The sequence below is a fragment of the Anolis carolinensis genome, chromosome 1 (assembly GCF_035594765.1).
Source record: "Anolis carolinensis isolate JA03-04 chromosome 1, rAnoCar3.1.pri, whole genome shotgun sequence".
Taxonomy (NCBI): domain Eukaryota; kingdom Metazoa; phylum Chordata; class Lepidosauria; order Squamata; family Dactyloidae; genus Anolis; species Anolis carolinensis.
Genome location: NC_085841.1, coordinates 310,360,288 through 310,379,858, shown reverse-complemented (window position 1 = coordinate 310,379,858; position 19,571 = coordinate 310,360,288). Strand labels below are relative to the sequence as shown.

Here is a 19,571-nt window from a genome sequence, read left to right as displayed (position 1 = left end):
AATATTTTTATAAAATCCAAATGTTGATTTTGCAATTTTATAGAAGGGAAAGGCACACCTTTTTACTATGCCATTGTATATAATGGGACTTCAGCAAGTACAGATTTTTGTATCCACAGAGGGTCCTGGAACCAAAGCCCAGCAGAGACTAAGTGCCTGCTACATAAATAGTCTAAAATGTATGCTTGTTTTAAGCTTTATTAATGAGAAATTCTTCAGTGCCTTATTTTGGCCTGCAACTCAAATACAAAAATGATGACCAGCATGTTGTAAAATGCTCAATGGACAGGTGGTGGTACAGTATTTCTTCTTTTTTAAATGAGATTAACTTTTGTTTCTCCAGATCAAACTCAGTTGCCGAGCAGGAACTTCTCAAAGATTTGGATGAGTATCCTAAATCTATTAGTAAGTATAAGAGAAAAATGCATTTACTTTTCTTATCATGTATCAAACAGATAGTAGAGGGTTCTTAGTAGCCAATAGTCCTTTCTCAAATAAAACAGAGGCCAAGGCAATCTTGTCATCCGAAGTAGCACAAGGAAGCGATTCCACACTGACAAACTTTGGATAAGATGATAGCAAGAATTCAATGCTCTCTGCATATTCGGGTTCTATTTCACAGGACTTGGGCTCCTCCTTGTGGTACACCCTTGAATTTTCAGTCGTGTAATACAACACTACAGCGTCTCCTTCATTGCACAGTCTGACAATCCCATGCCGAAGCAACCGTACCCATGTTGTTCCTTTGACCTGGACATCAGCATTTCGAACACTTCCATCCTCCCACCGTGCTGGGTGTCCATATACACTTAATGCCTTTTCGCTCTCAGTCAGCATTGGAGGAAGGCAATCGTGAAGAAAACACTTGGCTTTTTGGTCAACTGCAGCATCAACTGGCACATAATCTGTTAGTTTTGTTATCAACCGACTGACCTTTTGCATAAAGGAAGCTCGGCGTGGATCAACACGATCCGAGTTCAGGACTCCCATGTATTCCAGGTAATCCATAGGCAGTCCTTGGCGATATTCCACATCCTCTTCGATGGCCATCTGTAAAGCTGCGGGGAGGAGTTTTTCCAGCAGGTCCCCCCAACTGTTTCGCTGGTAGGAGGAAACCGTTATATGGAGTGAATGTGCGTTGGGGAGGCAGTCGCCTTGATGGATGAACCCACGTGGGAAATATAACATATCCCCGGCTTCTAACACTGTTTCCAGAATGGGCTCTCCAATCTCTGCCTGGTCAAAGTTGCGACTGGAAAACGGAGGCAACACTTCGGCCTCCCTCCTGGGGCTGTACACCCTCCAATGCTTCTTCCCTTCCAGCTGGATCACAAAAGCTTCAATGTCGTCATAATGAGGGGCAAACCCCTGCGTCCCGGCCGGGGTCAAGTAAGTGTTGGCTCCCACCATGCTGCCAAACTGCTCCTGGAGGATGGAGAGGAAATGCCAGACGGTGGAGGAGAAGGCCTGCGGGTTCAGCATCCGCAGGGAGCAGCCGTTCTGGTAGAAGTCCCACACGACTGCTGGCAGAGCCCTGCCCACCGGGTTGTACGTCTCCCGCTTCCCATCCTGGTAGCTGGTCACATCCAAGTTGATGCCGAACTGGACATCCTGGTCGCGAAGGATGGCATCAAACTCGGCGGTGGAGAACAGGTCTCGGTAATAGTTCGGGTTGTGCCTCTGGATCAGGAGGGGCTTCTTCTCCCAATATTGGTCAAAGAAGTGCTGCGGCGGAATGGGGGCCAGGACCCACTCGAAAAGCTTGGCGGCCCGCTGGCGGCTGTGAGGGACCTTCTCCAAGACCTTGAGGAGGCGCCTCAACGAACATCCCTTATGCTTCTCAAGCGTTTCACCTTCAGTTTTTTTGGACTTTGTTTCCCAGCATTCTTTGCCATTGTCCACACTGGCTAGGGCTTCTGGGAGTTGAAGTCCTAAATGCTTCTTCCGCCTTAAGAGGCATCTTTTATGCTGCTTAAGCTCTTCCCCTGCAGTTTTGGACTTTATTTCCCAGAACTCTTGGCAGTTAGCTACACTGGCTGAAGCTTCAGGGAGTTGAAACCTCACACGCTTCTTCCGCCTCAGTGAGGATTCCTTGTGATTCTTAAGCCCTGCCCCTTCAAATGGTTTGGACTTCTTTTCCCAGAGTTCCAGGCTGCCGGACACGCTGGCTGGGGCTTCTGGGAGTTGAAGTCCAATCACCTTTTTTTTCTTCTTTCCTCGCGACGGCGACGCAGGCTTCAAACCCAGCCTCTGCTTCTTTGCCGGAGCGACATTGGCAGCCTCCACTGCCGCTTTCTTCTTACGCTTCTGGCGGCCTCGGGGTCCGATTGAGACAGCCACGCGGCACGTTGGGCTCGGCGGCCGCTCTGCCGTCGGGAGGATAGATCGGTAGACCGACAGTGCGGACACACGTGGAGCCAGCGCCGCCATGTTTGAAGCGGGCGGGCCTGTGTGGGCGGAGGCGTCACGACGCACGCAAACGCTTCCGGCGTCGGAGGCGGGCTCTTTAACTCCTGTTTGTCTGGTCTTATCGTTTGCTTGGCCTTTCGCTTCAGCGAGGTTCTCACGCTCGCGGTCTCGGGCTCAAGTCACGCGAGACCTTCTGAGAATTCTCACCATGTTTACCTTAATGCTCTTGCTTTCGGAAGCCTCGCTGCATGTTCTCTGTATAGCCCTGAAAGGCGGTTTATAGCACATCCATGGGCAAACTTCGGCCCTCCAGGTCTGTTGGAAACTAGGCAAGTGGGGTTTATGTATCTGTGGAATGTCCAGGATGGGAGAAAGCACTCTTGTCTGTGAATGTTGCAATTGGCCACCTTGATTAGCATTGAATAGCCTTACAGCTTCATAGCCTGGCTGCTGGGAGGTGGATAGCTGCCCCTTGCTGGAAGGTGTTAGCTGGCCCTGATTGTTTCTTATCTGGAATTCCCCTGTCTCCTGAGTGTTGTTCTTTATTTATTGTCCAGATTTTCGAGTCTTTTAAATGCTGGTAGTGAGATTTTGTTAATTTTCATGGTTTCCTCCTTTCTGTTGAAATTGGCCACCTGCTTGAAACTAGAAACAATCAGGGCCAGCTAGCACCTCCCAAGGGTGCCCCCAGACAGCAACAGCCAGGCTTTGAAGCTGCAGTGCCTTTCAGTGCTAATCAAGGTAGCCAATGGCAACATTCACACTTGCCTCAAGCAGACAAGAGTTCTTTCTTTCCCCCACCCTGGACATTCCACAGATATGTAAACCCCACTTGCCTAGTTTCCAACAGACCTCACAACCTCTGAGGATGCCTCCCATAGATGTGGGTGAAACGTCAGGAGAGAATGCTTCTGGAATGTGGCCATACAGCCCGGAAAACTCACAGCAACCAATTCTCACCAGTGTTCACCTTAATGCGCTTGCTTTCCATCAGCTTTTCAAAGCCCTTCTGTATATTCACTTTATAGCCTTGGAAGGTAGTTTATAGCACAGGCATGGGCAAATTTTGGCCCTCCTGCTGGGTGTTTTGGACTTCAATTCCCACAATTCCTAACAGTTGAAGTTGAAGTCCAAAATACTTGGAGGGCTGATGTTTGCCCATGTCTTTTATAGCAAACCCTTTTTTGATCAATTGTGTCTCTTATTTGCTATTGTCCTTAGCCAGATTGTGAGTAGGACTTAAATCTGAGTAAACATCAGTGTAGATTGTGAGACACACCTTATGCACACTTAACATGGCGGTAGGTGCAGTTCTACAGTTGAATGTAAATTCTGTTAAAGTCAACACAGCTAGGAATTCAGGCTGAGGAGCTGGGGAATATCTTTTCCAGTCTGATTCAGAAAATGCAATAGCAATACTATTTAAATGTTTGTAGGCTTGTGAATCTAAAAATATTTAAATGGTGGGATTGTGTGCTTGTGTGTAGCCGGAGACTAGGTGAATCTGCACCGTAGAATTGAGGCAGTTTTACACCACTTTAAGTGCCATGGCTCATGCTATAGAGTTGTGGAGACTGTAGTTTCCCAAGGTCTTTAGCCTTCTCGTCCAAATAATACTGGTGCCTCACCAAATCTTAATTCCCATGATCCCATAGCATTGAGCCATGGCACTTAAAAGTGGCATTAAACTGGATTAATTCTACAGTGTAGATGCACACTAGGTTGCAGGTAGAGCCCAATGAAATGTGTAGGAGATCCTACAGCAAATCAAGCCAGAATCTCACTAGAAGCCAAAATTATCAAATTGAAGCTATCAAACATAGGCAATTGTCTGAATTATCTTGATGTAAAAAGGTACAACTTAATTAATTAAAATAATTAGCCAAGCATTATAAAAATTACTGGATTGCACTGTTAGTATAAAATAACCAGAGCACAGAACAAAAATTAAGATTATAACCAGTCCTTTCAATGTTTATGACAAAATGTACCCGCTGTCATTTTCTGTATCTCATTTCACTTTGATCCTAGGCCTACAACTACATAATTGCATATATAGCCGAGGTTTTTATAATGAGCTCCATCACACACACGAAGAAGTGAATTCTGAGCTGCGAAAGTTCATACTAAAATACATCTGTTAGTCTTGAAAGTGACCCAAGACAGCAAGATACTGTTCACATAATTTATATAGAATGAAACACAAATACATTATTTGTTAAAGGGCATTTGCAAAGAGACAGAAAGAATGAAGGGCATGTTTTTACTTCCATCACAATCAAATCTTGCTTCTATCACTTGCATTTCAGCCTTGGTTGGAAATCCCACCAAACCCATGGACACAAAGAGCTTTCTTTGAAGCACTGGAAATTTACAAGGCTGAAAAGGAGGAATGTGCTAAAAAATCAAAAACAACCTCAGGGAAGCAGGAATTATCTAAGGTCATCACGAGTGAAGAAACTGGTGTCACTTTTGTGCGATGATTAGGTAAAGTCTTCCATGTACACAGTCAATAGCTTTTTAGGGAAAGAATTGTGGAGATATCATTGCCTGTAATATCCAAGTGTGAGTCTATGTTCTGCAAGAGCTTGAATTACTGAACTTTGACATACATTCTGGGAGAACAGGGACTAGAAACGTACGCAATCCATTAACCACATCAAAGCTGGTAGTACTTCTACAATAGACATATAGCTGCTGTGGTGGAAGTATTACAGTCCTTCACATTGGTTACAGCAGTTTTTGAACTTGGTTTGTCATGCATACACACATGTGCTTATGCAATTATTTAAAAAGAGAGAAATTTGAAGTACTGAATGACAATTATTTTGTGTTTATCTGTAGCCAGAAATTATTCCTGGTGGGAATGCTTTGCCATAGATGTTAGAATGGTCTGCATTGCTCAGTTTGTAACATGTCTTTAGTTTCACATTATTTCATTTTGTCTCTAGACACAGTAGAACAGGATAAGGCATCTTTCTTTGTCTTAAGGACACTAATCGGTGACATGGAAAGCTCAGTCTGAGTAGCAGAAGCTCACTTTCCTACAGACAACAGACAACTTGGAGTTAAAACAAATATGGGGTTGTAAATACACTTTGCCTATCTTTTATATGTGTACCCGTTTAGCATTTATATCTGTACAAAAATATTTCTCAGTGAAATGAAGAGGATCTTTGGACTACCATAATTTCCTGCCTTCTCGTTTTATTACTTCCCCTTTGTACGGTAATAAAAGTAATGATTTAAATTTACATATCACGTTCCCCCTAAAACTGAGACTTGAGGTAGCAACATGTTTTCACTGGGATGGTCAGAACACGGGATTATTTTTTTTAAAGTATCTTCAGCGCTTTAGGTGGGAAAGTTGTATAAAACATTTTAAAAAATTAAATGACTATCTATAGTCATTAATCCAGAATATGCAAATTGCATGAAAGAGTCCTTCAGCAAGAATGTAGAATTTGCAAGGAATTATTCTTGTACTGTAAAGGGACAGCTGAAAATAATACTAAATGTCAGACATAAGCAGAACCAAGATATATTTCTCTTAAAATGTACTTTTCTTCATGTCAGGAAGCTTTGTTTATGTAATTCTTCTCCATATACCAGTTAAATGGTGTATTTTAGTCTGAGTCAATTTGAAATATGCAGTTCAGCCTCATGCTGAGTTAGGAGTGCCTAAGCCCATTGATTTTAATCAGCTTGGTGCACATAACTCTCCTTGGGATCAGGCTGTACATTGGCTTAAATCTGGATACTCCAGCTTACCCGATTTGTGCTTTATCTTGTACGCAGGGCATCTGTTGCTGTCACTTTCCTGCAAGCATTGTCACTGCCCAACCCCAGGCTGAACTTAACTCCATAGGAACAAGGTCCATGTATAGACATCACAACTTTGAAGCCAAGCAAGTCGTAAATCTGAAAGGGAAGATAAGCAGCAGGGCCATAAATTGCTTATTGCTGATCATAACACCATGGTAGTCACCATTGCAGAAACTGCTTACCACTAGGGGGTGGCCTGCAACAGAACAATATTTCACTTAACTGTGTTCTGATTTTACAAAGAATTGTTTTGTGGTAGATTTGATATTTTGCCCAAACCAGGAGATGGAAAGCAATCTATTTATATTACTGGGTGGGTCTGAAATGTGACAAAAGTTCTTCCTGCTTATCGTTCTTGTCCTGATAAATATAAGTATTCTTGACCAGAAGTAGCAGGAGAATAGTTGTGCCTTCAAAATAGTTTAGAGCATACTGGAAAGTAGTTTCAGAAACTTTGGAAAAAATGACTTTAAAAATGTGAGCAGGTCTGTCTCAAATACATGACTGTGCATATATGTGAACACTCACCCACAAAATATTCAGTTCAGCTTCCTACCACCATATTAAAGTGAGGGATCATCAAGATATTGATGGTCAATCTAGAAACAAAACATCGATGCAAGAAGTCATAGAAAGCATACATTTTATGAAGCTGTAAGAAATTCAAGGACTCTGGTAACAAAAAAAGAAAGCACTTAAAATTAGTGGCATGGAAAAAAGATGAAAAATCTTTGGATTTTTTTCCTAGAATATGACCAGATCTTTTTAATATGCCTGGTTAATTTTATACCTACGTTAGGTTTTGATATTACTCCCAGTAGAAATGTTACTAAAGATAGCCTTGCCAGAAGAAGCATCCACCATGTACTTGTTTATTACAGAAGAAATGACCATGATAGGAAACTATTAGCTCTGGCTGAGTGAGGGGTGTTACCTTGTCCACAATGGCAAATATTGCTTGTTGTGCTGCCAAAATACTACTACATAGCCAGAAGCAGATTGGGCATTCAACCAACATATGGGGTTTCTAAATGGTCAGGAGAGAATATTGAGAATGCTTTCCCCAGGATCCCCAAGTATGCATAATCATTTAGAATCTGTAGGGTTGATCATGTCACATGTAAAATGAACACTAATTAAAAGGCACAATCCTGATTTAATACATTATAGTCAGTCATCCACATTTGCAGGTTTGACTTTTGTAGATTTCATGGTTCACAGATTTGATTAGTATGATCATTCTAGGTATGTCTAGGTCCTCTTGTGAGACTCAGAGATAAACTAAAGACAGAAAATTGATCCTAGAGTTACACTGGAAGATCTAGTGATTCCTAGAGAGATGTTCTCTCGGGTTTAAAAAAGCACTGTTTTATTAGCCATTTTCGGGGGCCCTACACCCCTAACTATAGTGAATGTTGATTACCCACTGTATTTGATAACATTACCTGTCAAGGGAGAGAGGAAACCCAAACACCACTGAAACAGCAAGAAAATACTGTTGTATGTAGGTCATTCATATCACCGGTTGATGCAAGAAGTCTGAAGCCTAAAATGTCATAATTATTTTCTGTGTTGAGATGCAGCAAATATCTTTCTTGGAAGGCTGTGGGATCAGAGGTTTAGTTTCTAGTTACTCTTAGAAATAAAACCAACATAGTTGACAAGTGGAGGTATCAGTTGCTTTATCCAGTGTTGCTTTATGCCATTAGAGTGCACCTGATTCATCTATATTTGCTTTATTTCAGGAGCCAGGCAGTCAGATGGGTGCAGCATTTGGCAGCGCCCTTGTGTACTCAGGCAGCCCTTCCCAGGAGAGGGTGAGAGACTGACTTTGCCTGCTGAGCCAGAACGGGTTTTGCGCTTTTAGAACTTTAGCTGTCAGTCAGTCTGTCAGGATGATGTGCGCACTGTTGCTTTATTAGCTTTCCCCCCCAGAAATTGTGAGAATGAAGCTGAGCATGGCTATATTACAGTAGTGATGATTTTGTCATGCACAGTCTTTCCAAGCACTGAGAAACAAGTTCAGGTGCCTCTTCCTAAGTAAATATTGTTTGCTAATAGACAAAATACAAAATGGGGCTTCCTATTCACTTTCAAGAAGTTATCCTGCCCAAAACAATGTGTGGTTTTTATGCAAGGTTTCTGCCCTCCAAAGACTTCTAACAAGGGGAAAGATTCCTGAAGTCTATAGGTTGCTATTCCTTCCCCGGAACTAGGTGTGTGATCATATTTGATAGAAATTACCATTATAAAAACAGAGAGACAGTACTTTATTTTATTCCAGAAAGTATCCAGCAGATAGTGAATCCACTCTCTGCAGATCATTGCAGGTCCTTTAGCTTTGGACTTGTAGGCACTATTAAAATAATCGAATGATACAATGACAGGATCTGAATTACTAGGAAAGAATAGTGGGCCTAAATGCCTTAAAGATACCAGACCCTGTCTGATGTGGGAAGTTAAGCAAAGTCAACCTTGGTTAGTACTGGGGCTATATTTCAAAGGAAGGAACTGGGGGAAAAACACTTCTGAGTATTCCATGCCTCTGTATGTCAACATTTGACTTGAAGGCACATACACATATGAAGAGAGGTTTAATTAAATTTGTCCACTTCATTTTCTGGCTGGTTCTTCCCCCAGTTAATCATAAATCATATATATGGCTCTTAACTACAAATTGCCCAAATTATTCATATAGAAACATTCAATTATGAAAAATAAGAGACTATAATTTATTAAGCAAACATGGTTTTTACAACTTGAAGCAATGCTCTGATTTTAAACGTATCTACATTTTCTGCTCTGGCACATAATCTTACAAATGAGAAAGCAAAGCCTATGTTCCCATGAATCGAACAAACAAAAAGCTGCTGTAATTATTCTCTTCTCTTTTGTCCTTACTGCGCTTATCAGAGGCAGCATCCAGAAAAGAAGTAACTCTTAGTTCTGAGCTCATTCAAGTCAGAATTCCCAAAAGAAAAGCTATCAGATGTGATATAGATGAGTGGCACAGAGGCTTAAAGAAGCCCAGTGGATTACTATCTTTGCTAATCAAATTCTTCTTGAGTGGTAAAATCACTGCATTCCTCCTGCCTCTGTATTGAAACTACATTCACAGAGAACTCATCTTGTTCAGAGCTGAAATCTATTCTGCTGCTACCTCTTAAATCCATTCTCATGTTTGAGTTCTGATTTCATTTCTTGCACTAGCTTTAGATATATTGCAAGCTTTAAATGTTTTTAACACAGCCAGTGTTCATAGGCTCTACAGCAACCTTCTGAAGATATCAAGAGATTCTGGTAAGAGGGAGTATCTGTCCAAATCATGTATATGGAAGATATAATGCAGGTAAGAGTTTACTATATAGAAATATTGCCTAGTGTCATGATATGGGCAGATGTGGAATAGACAAAGCAGTACAGAGCTGTTTTGCTTCGAGTCTGCATAAACAGAGACAGCCTAGCGATCTAGACAAGGGTGCCACAGCATTTTCTTCAACAGAGGTTAGAATATTCCTCTAGAGCGGTGGTTCCCAAAGTGTGCTCTGCGGAGTGCTTGGGGTTTCACAAAGCATACTGAAGGGGGCTCCATGGTTCCCTCCTCCCTCCCCATCTAAGCTTTCCCTCCTCTTTCCTACTCCTCCCCCCCTCCCTTGCCGGCAAAAGCCTTTTCCCCTTGGTTGCCCTAAAAGGCCTTTTCCCTCACTTTCCTCTCCCCAAAAGCCTTTTTCCCTCACTTCCATGCCGTCAAAAATCTTTTTTCCTCACCTTCCTCACCTCCCAGATCTTTCCCCCCTTACCTTCCTTGTTTTCCTCCCACAGCTCAGGGGGTGCTTTGATTGTGCTTTTCTTGTACAGCAGAAGAGGGTTGGACTGGATGACCCCTGGGATCTTCCACTGAAATACTGTTAAGTTTATGTTGTCAAAAAGTTTGCCTATGCCTGATACATATACATTATATAGAATATAATATATAAACATTCATTGGGGCTCCACAAGAAACTTTTGCTTCAAAAAAGGCTCTGCAGCTGAAAAAGTTTGAGAATCCCTGTTCTAGAGCCAGACCTAATCCTTTGTCCTCCAGGTTTTTGGAACTGCAGCTCCCAGAAGCCCCAGCCAGCTTGGCCAACTACCAGTAATTCTGAGAGCTGAAGTCCAACATACCTGGACGATAAAGGTTGGAAACTACCGTTCTAGACATTTCTAAAGCAATGGATCATGAAGCCCTTCAAACAAGCAATAGGAAAAGACTGCATGTAGTACAGAGACTGGTACCTCTTGTAGAGGACTTGCTTCAGAGCAGAAAAGGCTACATCATTTTCATCAAATGTCTAGATATCTGGAAAGGAAGCATAACTCACTACACAATTGCAACATCTGCACTTCATAACAAGACCCCCCCCCCCCCCCCAGTTTCTATAGGCAGTTTAGACTTAGAAATTGAAAGACTACCAATTACTTCTGCAGAAGGAAGAAAGATTGCTTTTTATGGTGATCTGGCCCTACCTTTTGAAGTGCAAGCACACTCAGTATGATAATTCTCACAGCCATGCCCCCAAGGAAAGTTCAAAAATGAAAGCAGCTATGTTGATGCATATCAACAAACCAGTTCTAGCAGCCTTCTTTTCCATCAGGAATAGGCCTTTTGTAAAACACACCATTAAGAACAAACCACCTCCAAATCCAACATGGTAAATTATACTATTGAGGTTCATAGCAATACATTATCACTAGAGCAAATCCATACCCTCACAACATCCCCCTGAGCATTGCAGCTAAACATAAAGCATGATAGGGTCCTGGTGTTTTGGTTCAGTGATTCCCAACTCCATGATGTCTTTTGTTTTATATGTTACTAAAGGAGGAGACAAAACCTAGTGCCAGTTATTCAGTTGGAAGCTTTTACTGATATCCATCAACTCATAATATTGCTGAATAAAATTACATATCACTTCAATAAAGAAACTTAAAATATACAGATTTGCTGTAGCTGTTTATTTTGATCCCCCACTCAATACTAAATGTCTGTTTTTATTTAGTAAATGCAGAGTCAATTGAAGGCCTAATTAGCGTTAAGTACAATGCTACTCAGATCTTTTGAGCATGTAAACAGCATTACTAGGAGCCTCACAAATTTATAAAAGAACTTCCTAGAAAGAAAGAAAGATGCTTTAAAACCAGTTTCTTTATAGCAGCATTCCCATATTCATCTGAAATGTTGAAATTTAACTTTTAGAGTAAATATACTTTCAACTTTAAAGGAGGTCTTCCTGCAAGAGTGAAAACATTGCACTATTGGAAGTACTGACTAATTTCCTTAATACTGATTTATCTTCCAGCATCCATCAGGTTAAAGTTGGCATTTTTGAAAAGACCAGAATTTGGTGTGGGGTCTAGAAAACTCATAGGAATAAGATAGCTAAGTAATGGCATGATTTATTGTAAAAAAAAAAAAAAAAAGATACAAGTTGAATATCCCTTATCCGAAATGCTTGAGACCAGAAGTATATTGGATTTCAGAATACAGTAGAATGTTGCTTATCCAACTTTTGCTCATTCAACATTCTGTATTATCCAACGCAGTCTGCCTCCCGCCCGAATCCACAGCTGTTTCTCTAAGTAGCAATGCGCAGCGAGCCAACACGCCCAATAACAACACTAGTGCAGCCACACTCCCAAACAAGTAGCAGACTTGTTGTAAAACATGATGTTCAGATGCTTAATTTGTAAAATCATAACGTAATTTGACGTTTAATAGGCTTTTCCTTAATCTCTCTTTATTATCCAATATTTTCACTTATCCAGTGTTCTGCCGGCCCGTTTATGTTGGATAAGGGAGACTCTACTCTACCTGTCTTTCCAAATATGGGCATAATGAGATATTTTAGAGATATGTAAACACAAAATTAATTTGTTTCTTATATACATAGCCTAAAGTCAGTGTTATACACAGAAAGTTAAATGTGTCACTATCTTAGGCCTCCATGTGGCTAATGCCAGGTTTTGGAGTACTGTATTTTGGATTTCCAGATAAGGGATGCTCAACCTATACTACATTTATTCAGAAGAAACCAGAGTAGTTTCCTACTCAGGCATCATTGCATAATAGCTAAAGTATAATTTGAAATTACAAATAATAAAAAACAGTAATGAAAGCAGAAAATCAAGAACTTAGCATTTGAAAGCTAAGTATTGGATCTAGTTGGACTCCTCTGGGGAAGGCATTTCATAGGGTATTGTCATATCTCAAAGGGCCCTGTCATTCAAGATGACATGTCCTATTTACAGACTATGGTTCTTGATCCCAACAAGCTATTTCTATTATGGTCTGTTGCCCTAAGTTGTAAATCTATCTGTGTTACAGGTTTGCTTGTTATAAACTGATTAGAACTGATCCCTTGTGTGTATGTTTGATTCGTTGTCCCTAACAGATCTTCATCTTTAATATCTTTCTACTAGCTGATGTCCCCAGACTTCTCATCATACTTCTTAATCTTTCTACTTGCTCCATCATTCATTGTCTCCTTTTTTAGTTGATGATATTGAGTTTCAAAATGAAATATAGCATGAAGTAGCTAGCTTGAGTTGACTGTCTGGATAAATATATAGCTGAAGGCAGCATATGTTGAGGCCAGAACAGGCTGTCCAATGTCAGTTTAAAAACAAAGACATAAGATGTAGAAGATAAATGAGAAATCCTGGAGTTAGCTCCTAAAAACAAAATTGGTCCTCAATCTCACAGGCCATCTGGTCATAGCTTTTCTTTCTTTTCTGTGGGAGTCATGAGAATTACTATCTATGAGGATAATTCTTAATTTATATCTATCTAACATATAAAAATCTAATGCAAATGGGTGTATTTTTTTTGGCAACACATAACTAATATATTTCTGCTGTTCAAGAGTTTAATGCAAACCTCCCCTACCAGAGATAGGAAACTATTCAGGTACTCAAGCCATACAGACCTTTAAAAACAAGAACAAATACCTGACAATTAATGAGAAATTATTTCACTTGAGTGTGTGCAGAAGAGAAAGACCCTTTCAAACGTTCATTCCCATAGCAAATGGGAATATCTATGTATGTCTTCAGATGAAACAAAACTAGTGTTTTTTTGTATATTATACAAAGTTAGTCCCTCAATACTGTGGCTGTTCATCATTTTCATAGTCTTACATATTTCAAGCAAAAGTGACAAGCTTTTAATTATACTGAGTATATTCTACTAACCAAATACATATATTTGCACTGTATTATGTAAAATGAGCAGGAATGAGCAAAGTATGCCTCCCTTGGGTCATTTTTTTTGTTTGCTCCTCTAGGGGATGTGGGGAAAATATCCACTACATTTGGAGCCCCCACACCAAACTGTAATGACATTTTGGCCCTTGAGCTAATTTATATAACCTTTATTTGAATCAGGACGCAAATAGGAAGAGACTCCCTCCCCTGGGGCTAAAATAGTGCAGAAAGGCCCCCAAACATGGTAAAAATGCTGCCACATCCCTTAAAGGTCATTTGGGGGCAATTACGAGTGGGTGCAGGGTTTTGGGAGATCTAATGCTGTTGTCACCTAGCCTTCCATAGCTGTTCATCCCTGGTATACAGAGTGGGAGAAACCAAGGCACATAAAGCTCAAAGACCCCAAATATATATAGTCTTTTAAAGTACGAGGTCTTAACATTTTGCATGCCATAAAGGAGCATAATCTAAGAATTTACACATCATTACTATGTGTGCTGACCATATGTGTGCACATATTAACAGTGTATGGTGTATTTATGTGTACGCATACAAGTAGGACAGAAATGATACTGCTCCTTTAGAACAATTACAGTCTGGTGCTGATTTATCACCCCTTCTTTGACGTTTCTCCCACTTTGTTAGCAGCTTGAATCCTGCCTTGTCACTTTTGCTGTGCTGCCAAAAGCAACAGCCTATTATGGAAGCAGAACATTTCCATGCTTGTTCTTACAGACTTCCATAAAAAAGGAGGCCTTGACAAACCTCTCCATTCAGCTCCACAACAACCAGTATATCAGCAGTGCATGAGGACACTGGGCAGGATTGTGCAATCTGCTCTCTATTGTAGTTGCTGTAACATCCCCTGCTAGATAGCCAGACCCAGAGCTTGTTCAAAAGGCTGTTTCTCAAGAGCCCGCTGCGCTCCCCCCTCTGCCCTCCATCCCTATGAATGCCCTCACTCAATCAATGAAGCTTCCCTTATCTGAGATCTTGGCTTATCTCCAGCCACAGCTAGTGTGTGCTCTCTTTCCATCTCTCCCTCTCCAGGATTTTCCCATTCTCTGTTTGTTTGTGACCCTTAATCCTGGTTATCATGTACACAGGGTTCCACTGAGAAAATGAGCTTTATCTAAATTTGGCCAGTCTAATTGAAATGGATTAATAACATCATCTGTACATAATAAACCAACCTAGATCCGCTGTGAGATACAATCGTACTGAGAAAGAGGCTTGAAAATGCCCTTCCTGCTTCGGATACACAAGATAAATCTGAAATTATACTTAAACACAGCATGTGCATTTATATGTATATGAAGCGATCTGCAGCTAAGCTGCCAGATTTCATTCACAAGGGACTCGTGTAGGGTGGTGGGTTTCCCCCCTGTTCCAGTTAGATGTATTAAAGCTGATTTGATGCTCACAGAACATGACATCTAAGAATTGCTTGCTTGGTGATACTAAAAAGATACTATCTGCAGTGTAAAAATAGCCGGTGACTAAAGACAAAGCCTCAGACTTGGAGACTCCAAGCTTCTTACTTTTAAGAGGATGGGTGGGAGAAGTGTATGAGGGGGGAAATTCAGATAATAAAACAGAGAGAAACTGCACTACAGAATTACTATGTGCAAGTATACAGTATCTGCAAATGAACCTGCCTTTCTGCACTCTGATCCTGTACTGAACAAAAGGATTGTGGTAGCTGAATGTTATTATTGCAAATTATATTATTGGCAATATACTAGGGCCAACAAGGAGAGTTCTCGTGTCTTTATTAACTTAATTATGTTATAGATAATCTTGGCATCTCTAGGCAGGCTTTCCAAAGCCTTTCTCTCCAATATGCTTTCCTTCACTTGAAAAAGAGAGATCATTGCAGTGTGAGTGAATGAAGCGATAGAAACTGAGTCAGAGCTGTGGTCCCTCTAGCTCTGTATTGTCTGCTCAGATGGACCAAAGCTCTCTCGAGCCCAAGGCAGAAATCTTTCTCAGCCATATCAGACACGGTTTAACTGGAAATGCCATGAGGTGAACTTGAGATCAATGCATGCTGAGTATGTGCTGTAAAATTTAATAGTGGCCTCCTACCAAATCCTCTGAGATAAAACAACAACAAAACAAAAACCTGCACGCTCTCTCAGCCAAAAGACACTGGGATCATATATGTTAATGTCACACATTATTTGAGGTATTATTTGCCTGCATTATTTCTGCAATGTAGATGCACCCTGGGTGGGACTCAAGGCAGCTTTCATAAGTTAAAATATTTACATATAAAATAAATAAAAGTGTAATTAAGCTATCAATAAAATTCAAATCAATTAAAAGTATAGCCGTTAAAAATAAGAATACATTTAAATAACAGCATGTGAAAGGTCCTTTTCTGCTAAGGAAAGGGCAGCCACAACAACAATAGAACAACTAATTCTGCCTATAAAAAGACAGCAAGGAAGCCTCTAACCCAGTGGTTCTCAACCTGTGGGTCCCTAGGTGTTTTGGCCTACAACTCCCAGAAATCCCAGGCACTTTAACAGCTGTTAGGATTTCTGGGAGTTGAAGGCCAAAACATTTGGGACCCACATGTTGAGAACCATTGCTCTAACTACTCTGGGAATGGGGGTCCAGAGTTTGGGAGAAGACACTTGTGTTCCTACCTGATATCCCTCTGAGGATTGTGGGTCAAGCAAAAGGAAAATGATAGTAAATTGAAACAAAACATTACTGTAGTATTTGACACTACAGAACAAAAGTATTTATAGTGGTCCACAAAAATAAACACAAGTACCATGAAAGCAATATGAATAAAATGAAAAAGCCTGGGAAATTTGAAAAGCTTTGGAGTCAAAATCATATTGAAATACAAACCAAATTATTTTCCCAGAGGAGAGCATTCACAGCTATAATGTCACTATCAAATAGGGGTTTTTTTTTTAGTTGTAGCTACTAACTGCATCTAGGATGGTGGGGGCGTCATGAGAAAGCTGAATCAGATTTTAATATGCCGACAGTCCCAAGCGGAGACAAACAGCCTTTCAGGTATCCAATTCCTAGTCTCAGTCACTGAGTACTACTCTATTGTTCTCCCAGTGCTGAACTCATAATGCAGTAATGGACAAACCTAATTAGAAGCTAGGACTAAATCACCCAGTCTCAATCTTTGCCAGTGTTGGAATTTTGTTTCTACTTTGAGGTTTTTATATTTTAAGATGAAGATATTCCAAACTGAACTTTTTAAAGGATCATCAATATACAAGTTAAAGTGTTATCCCATGCCGCCCCTTCTCATTAAAAGAAAATAAGTACAGGAAACATTAGTGTAAAAGAACTAAAAGCTACTATACTGTATATGTTGAGAAGGCATTTTAAAAACTGAAAATAATTGCACCTATTATTGTTGAATATATCAGATTCATCTAATTTCTGCTGAAGTTCCTTAACTTGTGATAATAATCTTAATTCATACTATAGCTACTGTAATTTATCACCTCTGAGGTCACACCATGACACATGATAATGTCTTTTTTGTTGGCATGCAGGTTTAAAGCTCAATGCCTTATCTGAATTTTCCTGTCAGCAAAAACAAGATCCCACTCAGTCTTCTGCAATTAGGATAATTAATCCCTTGATTCAGCTAAAGAATACCAACTAGGAAATAGGCTTAAATCTGAAAGGTGGAGGGAGAGAATTTAAAGTATAACCATTTAAAAATTATTTTAGTACCACCAATTTTATCTTAAAGTAACAGCCTGTTACAGATTGATGTATGCTTAGGGATGCTATCCGGTTCCAAAAGGGCTTTGTGATGCAGGTTTGTGTGCAAGTATAAGAGAACATAAACATATATGGACATAATTGGAAAGGGATATAATACCACTTGTAAAAGTGAAAACTAATCGTACTTGACACTGTCCATTGGTCTTCTGTTTTAGCAAATTAAGATAATACCATACTTAAAGCATTAAGTGCTAAAATGAAGGTTTTCTTTTCACTTCTATTAAGTCAAAACAACCAAGGATAAAAATATACACTCTTGATTTCTTATGACTGAAATTTTGTATACGTGGGAACAAACCCTGTTGAATCAATTAAGCTTACCTCGGAGTACCACTGTTGAATTAATGTAGTTTGACACCACTTCAGCTACCAAGGCTCAATGCTATGGATTCATAGAAGCTGTGAATCCCTAGCTATTCAGTCTTCTCTGCCACAGAATGCTGGTACCTCACAAAACTACAAATCACAGGATTCCATAGCATTGAACCATAACAATTACAGTGGTGTTAAACTGAATTAATTTGACAGTGTAAATCAGTGGTTCTCAACCTGTGGGTCCCTAGGTGTTTAGGCCTACAACTCCCAGAAATCCCAGCCAGTTTACCAACTGTTAGGATTTCTGGAAGTTGAAGATCAAACATCTGGGGACCAACAGGTTGAGAACCACTGGTGTAAATGCATTCCAAGTAGACACGTATACTACGATATGCTGTCTCTTTCTTGTGTTGGCTTACAAATTTCCTTTGTTCACCCTGACAGCCGTTCCTTGTTTCCTTTCTTCATCAGATACTTGTAAGCATTTGACAATATATTTGTTTTACACATGTCAGAGTTTATTTCTAGGTGGCTGTAGAACTCAAATGCCTACATGCCATTCATACAGTCCTGTGTCTTTTTGTTAGAACAATCAGCACATAAATAGTCCTAAGCCAAATGTTGCATTGCAGAAACATTTGGAGCGCTGCCTACTTCAGGACTAGTTCTGTATATGAACACGCTGGGAAGAGGCTTTCAGCAACTGTATTGTACTTCTACTTTCACACTGTAGGACCTGTTATAACATCAGAAGCAAATCTAATTCCAGATTGGGTTGCCCTTTAAAAAAATTCTCAAGTATCCCCTGCAGTCAGCTTATGGGAAAAACGGAAAGAAAATTAGAGCAGAAGACACTTAGATGCTCAGAAAGAGCAGCTCAAACATGAACATTGCTCAGATCTCATCAGTTGGTTTTCAATTATGCACTTGGTCTTTTATTACCATAATGAAGTGCAGTTATGCTGCAGAATTATTACAGTTTGACACCACCCTAACTGCCCTGGCTCAATGCTATGGAATCACAGGAGTTGTAGTTTGACAAGGCCTTTAGCCTCCTCTAAGGAGTGCTGATGCCTTTCCAAACTACAACTCCCAGGATTCCACAGCATTGAGCCAGGGCAGTTCAAGTGGTGTCAAACTGCATTATTTCTACAGTGTAGATGTACCCATAGATAATCAATTTTGTGCTCCTCCCACTGCTGTCCCTGAAGGCGGCTGAACCCCATTCGCTCCGTTTTGCAGAGCACCTGATGATTATCTGAGCTGTAGTGGGCCTAAATAGCTCAAAGGCAGCAGATATCGTGCTATTATTTAATGGCCTGGTTCCTCTCACAAATCATACATTCTGACACAACTTTCATCAATCACTAGGACTTTTAATAATTCACTACAGCAATTAAATTTTCAAATTGCCCATTTCCCTTTTGTTAGGATAGTGAAAAGTAGATGGATAGGGTCAAACTCCTTTAAAGGAAATTGCAGCAGAAAAGGTGGGAATTAATTTCAGCTGCCAAGAAAGAAATTTCAGCGGGTTGATCAAAAAGCTTTGTGGACATGGTTTTCCACTTCAAGGGGGCCTGTGGCACTTCTAGAGACAACTTCCAAGTTTCATGATTCTCAGAAGATCCCAAGAGTCTTAGTTTTGGATGTAGCATATATTTAGCATGCAGTATGTGATAATAACATAATACGATAAAACATCAAGCTGAGGCACTTCAGGACAAATGTGTTTTCTTCCATCAGCACAGGAAGTAAATCTACACTCTAGAATTAAAATACTTTGGCACCACTTTAACTACCATGGCCCAATGCTATGGAATAATGGGAGTTGTAGTTTTACAAGGTCTTGATCACATCCTCTGCCAAAGAGTACTGATGCCTTGAGCCATGGCAGTTCAAGCAGTGGTGTCAAAAACTGCTTGAACTCCACAATATTGGGCCTTTCCACACAGCTGTGTATCTCAGAATATCAGGCCAGAAAATCTCACATTATCGGACTGTGGACT

At 40.4% G+C, this 19,571-nt stretch overlaps 2 protein-coding genes across 5 annotated transcripts in view; one reads left to right on the top strand and one right to left on the bottom strand.

The window, feature by feature from the left end:
• heatr4 (HEAT repeat containing 4) overlaps positions 1–11,210 on the top strand; it is a 39,548-nt gene extending 28,338 nt beyond the window's left edge. For 3 of the 4 annotated variants that reach the window (XM_062968111.1, XM_062968110.1, XM_062968113.1), the window contains 3 exons: positions 344–405; positions 4,719–4,896; positions 5,361–11,210. In XM_062968111.1, the coding sequence (XP_062824181.1) occupies positions 344–405; positions 4,719–4,892 (236 nt within the window). In that variant the 3' untranslated portion in view covers positions 4,893–4,896; positions 5,361–11,210. The remainder of the gene's footprint in view (positions 1–343; positions 406–4,718; positions 4,897–5,360) is intronic. The other variant, XM_062968112.1, reaches the window with a different exon arrangement.
• On the bottom strand, positions 181–2,567 carry riox1 (ribosomal oxygenase 1). Its single transcript, XM_008103988.3, has one exon. It carries the CDS (start codon positions 2,428–2,430, stop codon positions 448–450), a length of 1,983 nt encoding a protein of 660 aa, XP_008102195.1. The 5' UTR covers positions 2,431–2,567; the 3' UTR covers positions 181–447.
• Positions 11,211–19,571: the final 8,361 nt, after the last annotated feature.

Coding starts and splice junctions, on each gene's coding strand:
- riox1 (XM_008103988.3), bottom strand. CDS start 2,430: ATGGCGGCGCTGGCTCCACGTGTGTCCGCACTGTCGGTCTACCGATCT.